Raw genomic sequence first — 12015 nt, 5'->3', positions numbered from 1 at the left:
GCCTTTAGTTTATATGTTGTCATTTAACATTTAAGGGAAAACATCAGCAATAAGAAAAACGATATCTAAGCTTCTATCACAGGTTTTTGCTTGAAGGAGCAGCGTCAAAATTTGGGCTAAATTAAGACAATGAGAACTGGCCTTTAAACTGACAGAAACCTGGGAGTAACTATTTAATTAAGAATATTGATGTAAAATTAAGTACCTCACTAAATTCCAGATTCCAGACACGACATTGATGGTAAGACTGAATTAAGAAAATTAGAAAAAAACCCATCTAAAAAATATCTACATAAGATGGCCATTGCACCCATGTTCGTTATACACCCCACTGTTTTTTTCCTAGATTGTGAAAAAAGCAACAATAAGCAGAGGGAAAAGAAAATCTAATGGACAGCTGGGGAGAAAGACAAAGCTTTCCAGATCAGACAGCAAAGCATCACTGGAGGTAAGGTCTATTAACTTGCTCCCAGGTCGTTTTGTTGATCGAGTAATGATATTATAATAATTATAAATGTGTCGCTTAATCTATCTGTTATTGCGAAGCAATGAAAACTGATCAGTCTAATATTTTTACATGGGAAACAGTTTGTTGGAAGCATAGTTTTCACATACTTGTGTATGCAACATGAATCATGCATTATTAATCGTAATACGACTTTTTAGCATGACAACAATACTGCTGAAAACAGAACCTGACCTAACCTTACTGTGGTAACATGGGGAATACCTGGTTTTTTTTTTTAAGTAGACATACATGTACCTGCAAAGACATACAGATCAATTAAGGTTTTTTAACACTTGATTTAGCACAAGAGGAGGGTATTTGGTATTCGGCTTTAAGTTTATTTGCATCAATTTAGTAACATTGGGATCATCTGCTTTCACATCTCCCAAGTCACTTTGTGTGTAAATAATTCAAAGAGCTTGAGGTTACCAATATTGAAAGACAAATTAAAGCTGTGCCTCTTTTTGGCAGAGCCACCAAATACACGTAATGACCACTCTTCTGCTGGTGAAGACAGTGATGATAGTATGTGATTATTTCGGATTTTAATTTAAATGTCAGTTTGGTGGTATCACTTAAGTCGACATAAAGGTCACAGAGTTGAATCCCACTCATTGTCTTAATGAATTTTGCAAATGTGGCAGAAAAAATAACTTTGCATTTTTAAAAACCGTTAGGACTTATATAACAACTAGGCGAAACTTGCATAATTAAATATGATTAAGTGACAAGAAATACATATTTGAGTGAGTTACAGAGTGTTAGAAAGAATGTAGAGCCTAAAGCGTAAGTGTCAGGTTGACGTGATGACCTTGTTGGTTTAAATTAGGCTGTTCCCAATTTATATGCATAGCCTCCTTGAGTTTAAGTTGAAATTTAGTAGGGGCGGAATCAAGGATTTCGAAACAGTCCGCGAAGCAAGATTGACGACAACGTTCTGAGCTTAGTAAATGTTTGAAGACGTGAGAGGACTTGTCTCTCTTCAGGCATATAAATTGGGAACAGCCTAATTTAAACCAACAAGTTCATCACATCAACCTGACACTTACGCTTTAGGCTCTACATTCTTTCTAACACTCTGTAACTCACTCAAATGTATTTCTTGTCACTTAATCATATTTAATTATGCAAGTTTCGCCTAGTTGTTATATAAGTCCTAACGGTTTTTCAAATATTTTGTAACTGACGATGATGTTTGTAACATCAAAACATGTCTTCGAAATTAAAAAATGTCATAACTTTCTTAAAGATAACGATTTGCTTTCTGCTGTCTCGACCTTTTGGTTCCATTTTTAAAACTAATGTATTTAAATACAAATTGTAGCTACCAGACTCACAAGAATACGTTCTCAGTAGACTAGGTCTTTGTACATTATAGTCATGCATGTATAAGTATTTAGTTTTTCTTTGTATCATACAAAGTTGAAATCGCCTCTCTTATAACTACTACACCTGTGATCTCACCAGAGCTGCGCAAAAAGCTGAGTGAGTTCCTGGTAGCATGCAAATTTGAAGCGCTTGCAAAGCCATGGCTTTCTTGGAGTGATTCTTCTCAGCAAACAAGACAACATCAGACAAGGAGAGCCACAGAAATAGTAGCAACTGTGCTAAAGAGCGTCACGCCTGATAATGCTGGGGAACTCTGGCGACGTTTAGCTCCTTCCACGGCTATGAACAAGGCCCTAGGTGTGAGCGAGTTGTCACATTCAGAGTACTTGTATTTAGAGGCCCTATCAGAAGCGAACCAGAATGCAACCAGCTGGGATACCTGTAGACAAGTGCTTTCGGTTATGACAGGGGTCGGAACTTTCAACGACATTTCCCGTTATATCCCAGGGTTGACGAGATACAGATACTCCATGGCTAATCTTCGATCAAAGTTTGACCAAGGCGCTCAAGTTCCACAACAGCCTACCACACAAATACGAGTAGACTTGAGGCAGCTTGACCACTTTCTTGGTTTCATCACAAGCCCGCATCTTGTTCAGGACCTTCCATTTGGGCAAAAACATCTCAAGCTTTCGTCTGGTCAGGTTATTCAAGTACCTTACGTAATCCGAATGATGATACCCGAGCCAGTGGTACAACAGTACACTCAGTACTGTTTGGAAACCAACTTCAAACCATTCAGGGAAACTACTATGAGAAGGGTACTCTCTGAATGCAGTGCCTCTGTAAGAAAATCACTGCAGGGCCTAGATTATTTTGCAGCTGAAGGTGCTCGTGCATTTGATGATCTCGTCGCCCTCGTACACCAAATAGGGGAATTAGGTTCCGACAAGGAGTGGGAGACTACAGTTGTGCAAGCTCTTATGACAAGCAAGCAGTATTTGAAGGGGGACTATAAGGTAATGTGAATTCTGACTCCAGAAACACAGCATGAATAAAACTAAAAATAAGTACTTATTTTACCTCGTCAACGAAATCATTCCGTAAAAAAAAAAAAAATTTTTGTACTCTTTTTCTTCTCTAAATGGTGCACGTGTAAAACTACAATCGTGGTCAAAAGTTGTTGGGAAGGTTGCGCGCATCAGCTCACTTCACACCTAATTCGATTTTTCTAACTATTGGCTGAAGTATTTGGGAAATACCATGTTCTTGTGGCCCCCCTCCCCCATATTCAATGTTGGAGTTCTTCAGGTTAAAAAAGTCACCATTTTTTCCCCCTGGAAAATCCAACATTGAAAAGGGGGAGGGGGGTATCTGTAAAATGAAGTCACCTTCCCAACACTTTTGTCCATGATTGTCTGAAAACAACTTTAAACAGTTTTTGGCGTATAACACAAAATTTACGGAAGATATGCAGTTGTTATTCTCCATAATTACGGTTCCATGGATTATCTTTATTGTCGTTGTTTTTGGGCACCATTCTCAGAACATGGAATTTGCTTAAGCCACCTATGTGCTCAGTCCGAGGAAGGGTTTGCCGTGACACAATATTGCGTTACAACGGTATCTTAGAACCGGTACAACAATGCGCATTGAAAGTCCTTTGTCCGTAAAATTGCCGTTCTGTTTCATGAAGTTCACCACTTAAAAACGTATTGCAGCGTAAATTCGGTATCTAGAGGCACAATTCCTGCAAAATATACAAAATATTTAGAAGACAAGTGACCTGTAATGGTCGACGTATTGTTCTTTGTGTTACTCCCACAATGGTAATATAGCAAAGGTTTTTTTTGCCCAGTTCAAACCTCACCAAGACATGTAAACCATGTGTTTGGAACTGAAAATTTGTTGTTGTACTATTTTTTTTCCGGTTTATTAAGTAAATGCATTTTTAGATGGCCTTCAGGTGATGTGGCGATCAGAGTGAATGGCGACCTATTGACGTATAATGAACACTTGCATGCGTATGATTTCCCGATAACACTTTAAAGTTACATATGTAAGGCTCTAAATTCTTGGCGTTTCGTGAATATGAAGTTCCTTAGAGTTTGACATCACAAGAAACAAAGTATAAAACGTTAATAATCAAAACGAACAAGAAATGTTGCATTTGTATGTCATGCCGCGCAAAAAGTTACATCTTGTTAATTCATCTTCTTGCCGTATGTTAATAAATGACTACAGAACGGTCTTTCACACAGTACTCCACACAGTACTCCACAAGTATGTGGCAATTTTCGAGGCCAGTGCGGTACGTTACGATACAACTTGAATGGTTATGGATAGAATTTAATACTGCAAAGTAACTGATTGTGAATTTGACCCTTGGAATAAAGAAATTCCTTCATTTTCAACAGTACTCCCTTCTATTGCGGGAACTTAAAAGAGTAATTGAGTAATAAGTTCTCATTTATATTCGTTCGATGGAGTACTGTGTAAATAATGTTTAAAACCAAACTTTACAGTTTGCAATCCTATGAAAAACAAAGTTTGGATTACAATGGTCATTACTAAGCACTTAGTTGAACCCAAAGACGAACTAAATAGCGACATTTTCCTCGGAATGTATGGAGTACTGTTGAGGAGAACTGTGTAGTATTGACTATATAACAGTAACCTGATCCTCGAGGCTACACACAGGGTTCAATAATATATGAAAAGCCACTTACGACCTATCCTAGCAAAATCTATCGCGTATTTATGGCAAATATTAGGTGCGGTTACACACAGCACGGGAAATGCCATTTCCCGTGGTAAATTTTCCCACGGTACATCACACTTGGGTTTTAGTATACCGTGGTTGAAGCGGTCACACGCGAATTCCCAAGGTAAACAAATGTCACGCAAATGTGGCGGGAAATTGAATCGCAACTTCTTGAGTCATGGAGTTTGATTCTAAAGAATTAGCGTGTTTCATATCTATCGTTCTCTTGCTATCATGCTGACGACTTTCCACTTACCTTTTTATGCGATACTTGATGCGAAGGAGATTTCAAAGGTGGTGGTTGCTTGCAATGATACAACAGAGTACTGCTGTCTTAACTAGACAAATTCGACGTCGAGGAACTAAAGCGCGCGCGCGTAGAAGTGTATGGAGTCTTCCTCGACCACAGCTTTGGTTTAAAAGATTGCTAAATGATAGATCGCTTGATAGCTGGTGGAAAGACAACTTTCGGGTTTCTAGAGCCACTTTTGAATACATCTGTAGATTAGTTGGGCCGGCGTTATCCCGACAAGATACCGCCATGAGAGCCGCAGTTCCAGTGGAGAAAAGAGTGAGCACAAGCTTGTGGCGACTAGCCACAGGGGACTGTTATCGTACATGTGGACTAATGATGGGAGTTTCAAAATCGACAGCAATAGAATGTTGCCATGAATTTGTGCATGAACTAAATTCTCTCCAGGGTGATTTCATAAAGTTTCCGATCACAGGACAAGATGCTATGAAAAAAATTGAGGGGTTTTCGCAGATCAGCAAGATTCCGAATGTAGTGGCAGCAATTGACGGAACTCATATTCCAATCAAGGCGCCACAAAATAATCATGAGGACTATTTTAACCGAAAGCACTTCTACAGCTACGTGATGCAGGCTGTTGTTGACTCGCATGGACTTTATTTATCAGTTTCAACAGGATATCCAGGCAGCTTACACGATGCACGAGTTTTGAGACTAAGTGAAATATTTGACGCTGCTGAAAACGAAAACATTGTAATGGAGCCTACAATGGACCTTAATGGTACAGTCATTCGGCCATTAATCGTAGGAGACTCAGCATATCCTTTAAAAACATGGCTACTTCGCCCTGTGAAGGACAACGGAACACTAACACGAGAACAAAAGAAATTCAATAAACAGTTGTCGAAAGCAAGAATCGTGTCCGAGCATGCCATTGGAAAGACGAAGGGGAGATGGCGGGTGCTAGACAAACGTTTAGACGAAGATTCAGACAGAATCCCTGCCACAATCATTGCTGCATGTGTGCTGCACAACATTTGCACATTAAGAGGGGAAGACTATGACGTTTCAGACGATAGCGACGACTGTGACAGCGAAGATGATGAAGACCCCACACCAGGTGCAAACGCAACACTTCAAGGAGTTGTTGATTACGTTGCCGATCTGTAGTTCAAAATGTAACCATGGAATAAACAGTTAATTCATTTTCTGCAAAAAACTGTAAACCGAATTATTTCGCTAGAGTACAATGGTTTTAGATAAACGTGAACGACAACGTCTTAAAATACAAGTTATGTTTACATTAAACTTGAACGTTTGGTTAATATTTGAGTCTGCAAGGTCCATTTATAAAATAAATACAACGAGTCTTCCTTATGTTCCGTTACGGAAGTGTAACAAAAATAAAGCTCTTCACGTTTCTACAGTTTCAATCAAATTTGTTTTTAGAAGAAAAAATGTCACCAAGTTTTCCCAGAACGGACACCATGAATTCTTGGTGTCTACGTTCTGAGTCAGCTTGAAATTCCATTATGGCTTGGATGGCCTCCTTATCTCGCTCTTCAGATTGTCGAATCGATTCTTGCTGAGATTGAAGCAGGTTAATTAATGCTTTATCCGATTCACTTATTTGGCCTTCCTCTTGACTTCTCTTCCTTTTTCGTGACCTCTGTTGTGGAACATTCTCCACAACTGGGCTAGCGCCGTCTTTGCAATTTTCCACGACTGGTAAATCCTTGGTTGCTTCTTCTTTATCCAGATTTTCCGATTCTCTATTCTTCTTATTCTCCAGTAATTGGGTTTCCTTGACAAATTTTGGGCGAACTTTGTCAGAGCACCCAAGAAATTCATCCATAATTTCAAAGAACTGGAAAGATTCTCTGCCGCGACCAGTCTTCTTGCTGTTGTCAACAATCGCTTTGTATCTTTCGAATAGTGCTCGCCATTTCTCCTTTATTTGAGTTAAACTTCTGGAACTTCCAATGCCAGCCGTTTTGCAATGCTCAGTAAAAGTGTCAAAAATCTTCTCCCATACATTCCCTTACTACTCTTGGATTTATTCAGATTTTCTCGGTGGTCTTTGTAGGCAAAGATAAGGATCTTGACTTCAGTCGCTTCCCACCGTTTGTTTACATTCTCCGAGCCAGAACCTGAGGAACCCGACGGACTTTCACTGCGAGGGCTTTCATGTATACTAGTATACTCATTAGGGTGAAACTGCTGACATTGCTGATAACCAGGATAGATTACTAAGCCAGGCGGTTCAGGTTGATGTTCGTTAGATTCTCGTGTGTGGTATCGCTGGTTAAAGAGAACGCCATTGTACAAATCACCATGCATATTCGAATTCCTAAGAAGAATAAAAATAATTTTGGTTATAGCCGCTGTCAAAATAGTGGGTCTAGTAAACAGGTCCAAAAAAATCAATTGAAATACATAAAATACTCACAGCATCGCCCGAAATTCCGCCATATCCACAGTATTCACTCCGGCAAGCACGAGTTTGTCATTTGGAGCGAATGAGCTTTGCTGTCAAACGGAGCATCGTGATTGGCTCTTGTACCTTGGGCATCGAAACACCATTGCAACTTACCACGCTAAATGTCATGGGCGCTTCGTTTCATGTTTTTGACGTATCCATGGATACTTAACACGGGAAACTTACCTCGGGAAGCGTCGGTCACACTACTAAATACAGTTTCCCGTGGTAAAAAGGTAATTTACCACGGTAAAAGTGCCCCGTGTAACCGCACCTATTGCATATCTAACAACAGCGAATAGATATATAATACAGCTCACCGGGAATTATTCTTATTCATTTCGTAAACATCCCACGTAACTATTTGCGAGATTATCAAAAAGAAAATATGAAGAGGTTCTTTGAGCTTGATTTCAGCAATAACTTGAACGAAACATATCGAAATGCCAATATTTTGCCACTTCTTCGAGTTTCTGTTAAAGGAATGAATCCACGTGTATAAAATTGCATTTATTGCGCTTCGACCTTTTTCAGACAATCGTGGTCAAAAGTTGTTGGGAAGGTTGCGCGCATCAGCTCACTTCACACCTAATTCGATTTTTCTAACTATTGGCTGAAGTATTTGGGAAATACCATGTTCTTGTGGCCCCCCTCCCCCATATTCAATGTTGGAGTTCTTCAGGTTAAAAAAGTCACCATTTTTTCCCCCTGGAAAATCCAACATTGAAAAGGGGGAGGGGGGTATCTGTAAAATGAAGTCACCTTCCCAACACTTTTGTCCATGATTGTAGCTTACATAAGTTCGCGAGATTAACAATGCCCGCACAAGGATAGTGGTCTTGTAAATGTGTAAATGTGCGCTCAGTTGACCGCTCCCAACAAGGGCTTTTCAGGATCAACCGGCTCAACAGGATCGGACCGAATGCACGTGAAGGCGCCCATGGCTGCCGCCATACGATCCATGTGTGATCTCGGAGCACCGCAAACCCAGCCAGATGTAAATGACTGGGAGTCGATTTTGAGGAGGGAGGAAAACCGGAGTACCCGGAGAAAAACCCTCAGAGTCAGGTTGAGATCGACTGAAACTCAGCCCACATACAACCCGAGGCCAGAGTTGAACCTGGGTCACAGAGGTGGGAGGACATGATTGATGACCACTAAACCACCCTGACTCCCCAAAAGTTAAAAGTTATTTGCCCCCTTACGTTAATAATATTTGTTAGATTAAAAAATGATTTGATTAACTATTATATTTCAAGTATAAGCACAGACAAACAGCAATCTCAACTTTGTCTTGTCAACAGATTCATGTCACTAGCCCCTCTAACGTAGCAGACCATTGTGTGTTGTTTGCTCTTAGCGACAGTAGTGATGCAGATTACCAGCAACAATGCAGTCACCAACACACTGATCTTTGTGACCGTTGTCAAAGTCTTCAGGAAACTCTGGCAAAGACTGAACGGGTCCTTGGCGAGAAGACCTTTCCAACTCAGGACGTGAAAGACGAAGCACTATTTATATTCCAGACCGCCCAGCTAGCCATAATGTCCTGGAAATGCCACATCCTGAGATCAGCTAACCAAGACCAAGCGAGAATAGATGCACTGGAGAAACTTGACGACAACACGACAATGCATGGGGGGATAGAAGGAGTTCGAGTTGCTGTCAAGCAAAGTGTTGAAGAGGAAGCAGTAGTAGATGACAACAGAAAGATTATTGGTATCAACAAATTAAACAATTTCGAGTTTAAAGACGAAATTCTCGTAGCTTGGCGCACTTATGGTATGGGAAAGGGAAAAGAGATCCCATTGGAAACAACATCAGAAGGTTAGTCTTATGAAAATTCACAATTTCATTTTTTTCTTAGAATTATGTCATCGCGCCAATATATATTTTTTAAAGTTTCAGTAAAAGGGTGTACGTTTATCGTTTGTTATAGCCTTCAGACGGATGCAAGGAATCCATTACCCACCCTGATACACAGGAGGAGCGGGTGTCTGCCACCCCGTGGGGTTTTGCTTTGTAGAATACTTAAGCCCCTTGTTAGATTTATAGCCCTTGATTTGTTCGACAAAATTTTTAAAACGAACATTGCAGAATATGGCGGTTCTGAAGAACATGTCCTCATAAGATGTAAAAAGCAAACGTTTCATCTGTTCACGCAGTAAAGTGGACCAAAGGGGCACTCTTTACAGGCTGTGCAGAGTGAAGTACTGAACTAGTTGAACAGTGCTGTTTATGCAAATCTTGTTTCTTTATTTGTTATCTACCTCAGAGCATGGCAATAGTTGGCTTTCATCTGAGTTTTTTGTTCTGGAGACTTTAAATCCCTTAGCCCCAAACCGACTCAGTCAAGGAAGAAGCAAGAGACGGAAGCGGAGCAGGTTCATGATCCCACTGACCATACAAATGAATCGTCATCTGTGTTTACCTGCCCTCAGGATGGGTGTGAGAAATGTAAGAGAAATGCACCAAGTCGCTAGAGAAACGATCTTTGTTAGACCTTGCCAAACTAGGCTACAAGTCCAGGTTGGAGGAGGGCACGACCAGTCAAGTTATTTTGTCTTCGTCTTTTAGGGATACAAGAGAGGCTACATCCGGCGAAGTAGAGGTAAAAGAAGGATGGGCGCTCAAGCCGAGCAAAAAAGCATATCGCTTCAACCAAAACCAGAGGGATTATCTAAATGCGAAGCTTACAATTGGTCAAACCAGTAGCAGAAAACTGGACGGTGATATCGTATCACGTGAAATGAGACGTGCACAAGGACCTGATGGAGTTTGTTTGTTCAAAGTATCCGAGTTTCTTACCCCACAACAGTGCACTTCATATTTCTCACGTCTTGCAGTGAAGGTCCGACTGCAAACATCCGACGATGCTGAAATCCAAGCTGTAGTAGAAGAGGAAAACTTTACCATGGCACGAGAAACAATCCTATCCATCACGCTACAGCACCCCATCACTTACAATCAGTACGATATCTGTGCCATGGCCAAGGGACGATCTTCTTCAAAACATTTGTCAGCAACTAGAATTAGAAGTACCTGGTGCTGAAAAACAACAGTTGTACTTGCCAGCTCCGTGCGCAAAATATGTAGAAACAGAAAGTACTACCCTGCTCACAGACGTTTTTTTCTGTTTTGGGAATTTGGTGCGCGCACAAGATAAGCGATTGCCCATGAGAGAGGGCGGAACGCGCTTTTTTTTTTATATGTGCATCTAAAATTGAAGAGAGTCTGTGAACAGGCTGGTAAAGTACACAAAGTGTAGAGTTTTGCCTAAACGGTGTTCTCACTTCTCCTCAAAGGCTGCTTGCAGAAGTGAATCATTCACCATTTGTTCTCGCCGGAACAAATAAGTCAAGAAAAAATCTATTTTGTTCATTGTTTTCCTTTCTTTGCTTATGTTTAAAAGAGCGTTCCTTTTCAGAGAGTGAAATCATTTCTTGTTTGTCAGGCTGAGTCCTTGTTACAAATCAGTCAGTTACCTTTCAGCTCGTGACTATTTGCACGTTATAAATGTCTCTCTCTGCTCTAACAAATCAATGACACCTTATCTCATAAATGTGAAGAGGTATTCTAGCCTGCATAACAGGTGCTTTATGAGCCAAGTGAGGCGAACGCAGCATTTGCTCGGAGCGCGAAACGAGTGCGAAGCACGAGACGAGGGATAAAGAAAGATAAAGCTTTATTTTTTCCTCCCCTCGTCGCTTCTCTTTGGAGAAGCAAACATTGCCTAGGATTTTCTTTAGCTTGAGGAAGGCTAAAAATTTCTAGATGACCGTTCCATTCAAGTACACAATTTTCGAAGCTTATGTAATAAATTCCCTCCGATTTTCTGAAGTTTCATTTTTCCCATTTCACTCCCCAGGTTAGGTTATTTTTCGGAGAGAAAGGAAGCCTAAAATTTTCGGAATCGAAAATGTAATGCAGAAAGGAACCGAAAAACTATCACTTTCGGAAAACTTTGAATTGCTGCTAAAATGTTCGGGAAAATAACACTGAAGACCTCGTAACTTCGAAAAGACTCAAGTTACCAACTGGACAATTAAATATTGGCACTGAATAAATTCCTGTATTTCAGCTATTAAATAATTATTGTGTGATTTCTAAATGCATTTATAATATCTACATAACAATTAAGAGGAGAAATTAAAGTAAAAGCCTAAACATTTTAGTATAAAAAGTTTAATAATTATGTGAAAGATCTTATGTTTCATTTTCATCATGGGTTGTCCTCTTTGTTTAATCTGGAAACCCTTCCAGGCGCTGTACCATCTCACTTGTCTAAAAATGATCTCACTACCAGAATTTTGGCGACAAAACCAGTCTTTTCCTGCAACTTTATTCTGTATTCTAACTTCTCCTGGACCCCATTTTACACTGGTTGTCAATATTTACCAATACAAAACTTTACTCCACTCACAGCTTCCTCCCCTTCTATTGTGCGCTTCCAGAAAAATGTCCATACCCACCTCAATCAAGGTTATCCCAAATTCCAACCCACTAATTTAATCCATACCAAGAAAATGCTGCATGTATACAAACACATACCCTGTAAAATGCCATCATCGACTTTTTCCCAATGCTCAACTCAAACACAGACAAATAAGTGCCACTACCAATGGCTGAACTATATATCACATATTTTGTACCAAAAAATTTTCTTTGAAGTCTCCTACCTA

At 40.1% G+C, this 12015-nt stretch overlaps 1 protein-coding gene across 1 annotated transcript; it reads left to right on the top strand.

Annotated features, from left to right (window-relative positions):
• The first annotated feature begins 4911 nt into the window (after positions 1-4911).
• LOC137968614 (uncharacterized) lies at positions 4912-7198 on the top strand. The gene has a single exon (XM_068815148.1). The coding sequence runs from the start codon at positions 4912-4914 to the stop codon at positions 6022-6024; it is 1113 nt and encodes a 370-aa protein (XP_068671249.1). The 3' UTR covers positions 6025-7198.
• Positions 7199-12015: the final 4817 nt, after the last annotated feature.

Source organism: Montipora foliosa, chromosome 8, assembly GCF_036669935.1.
Source record: "Montipora foliosa isolate CH-2021 chromosome 8, ASM3666993v2, whole genome shotgun sequence".
NCBI lineage: Eukaryota > Metazoa > Cnidaria > Anthozoa > Scleractinia > Acroporidae > Montipora > Montipora foliosa.
This window is presented reverse-complemented; position numbering and strand designations above follow the sequence as displayed.

Bases quoted from the DNA above. Each gene is read 5' to 3' on its own strand.
- LOC137968614 (XM_068815148.1), top strand. From the start codon at position 4,912: ATGATACAACAGAGTACTGCTGTCTTAACTAGACAAATTCGACGTCGA.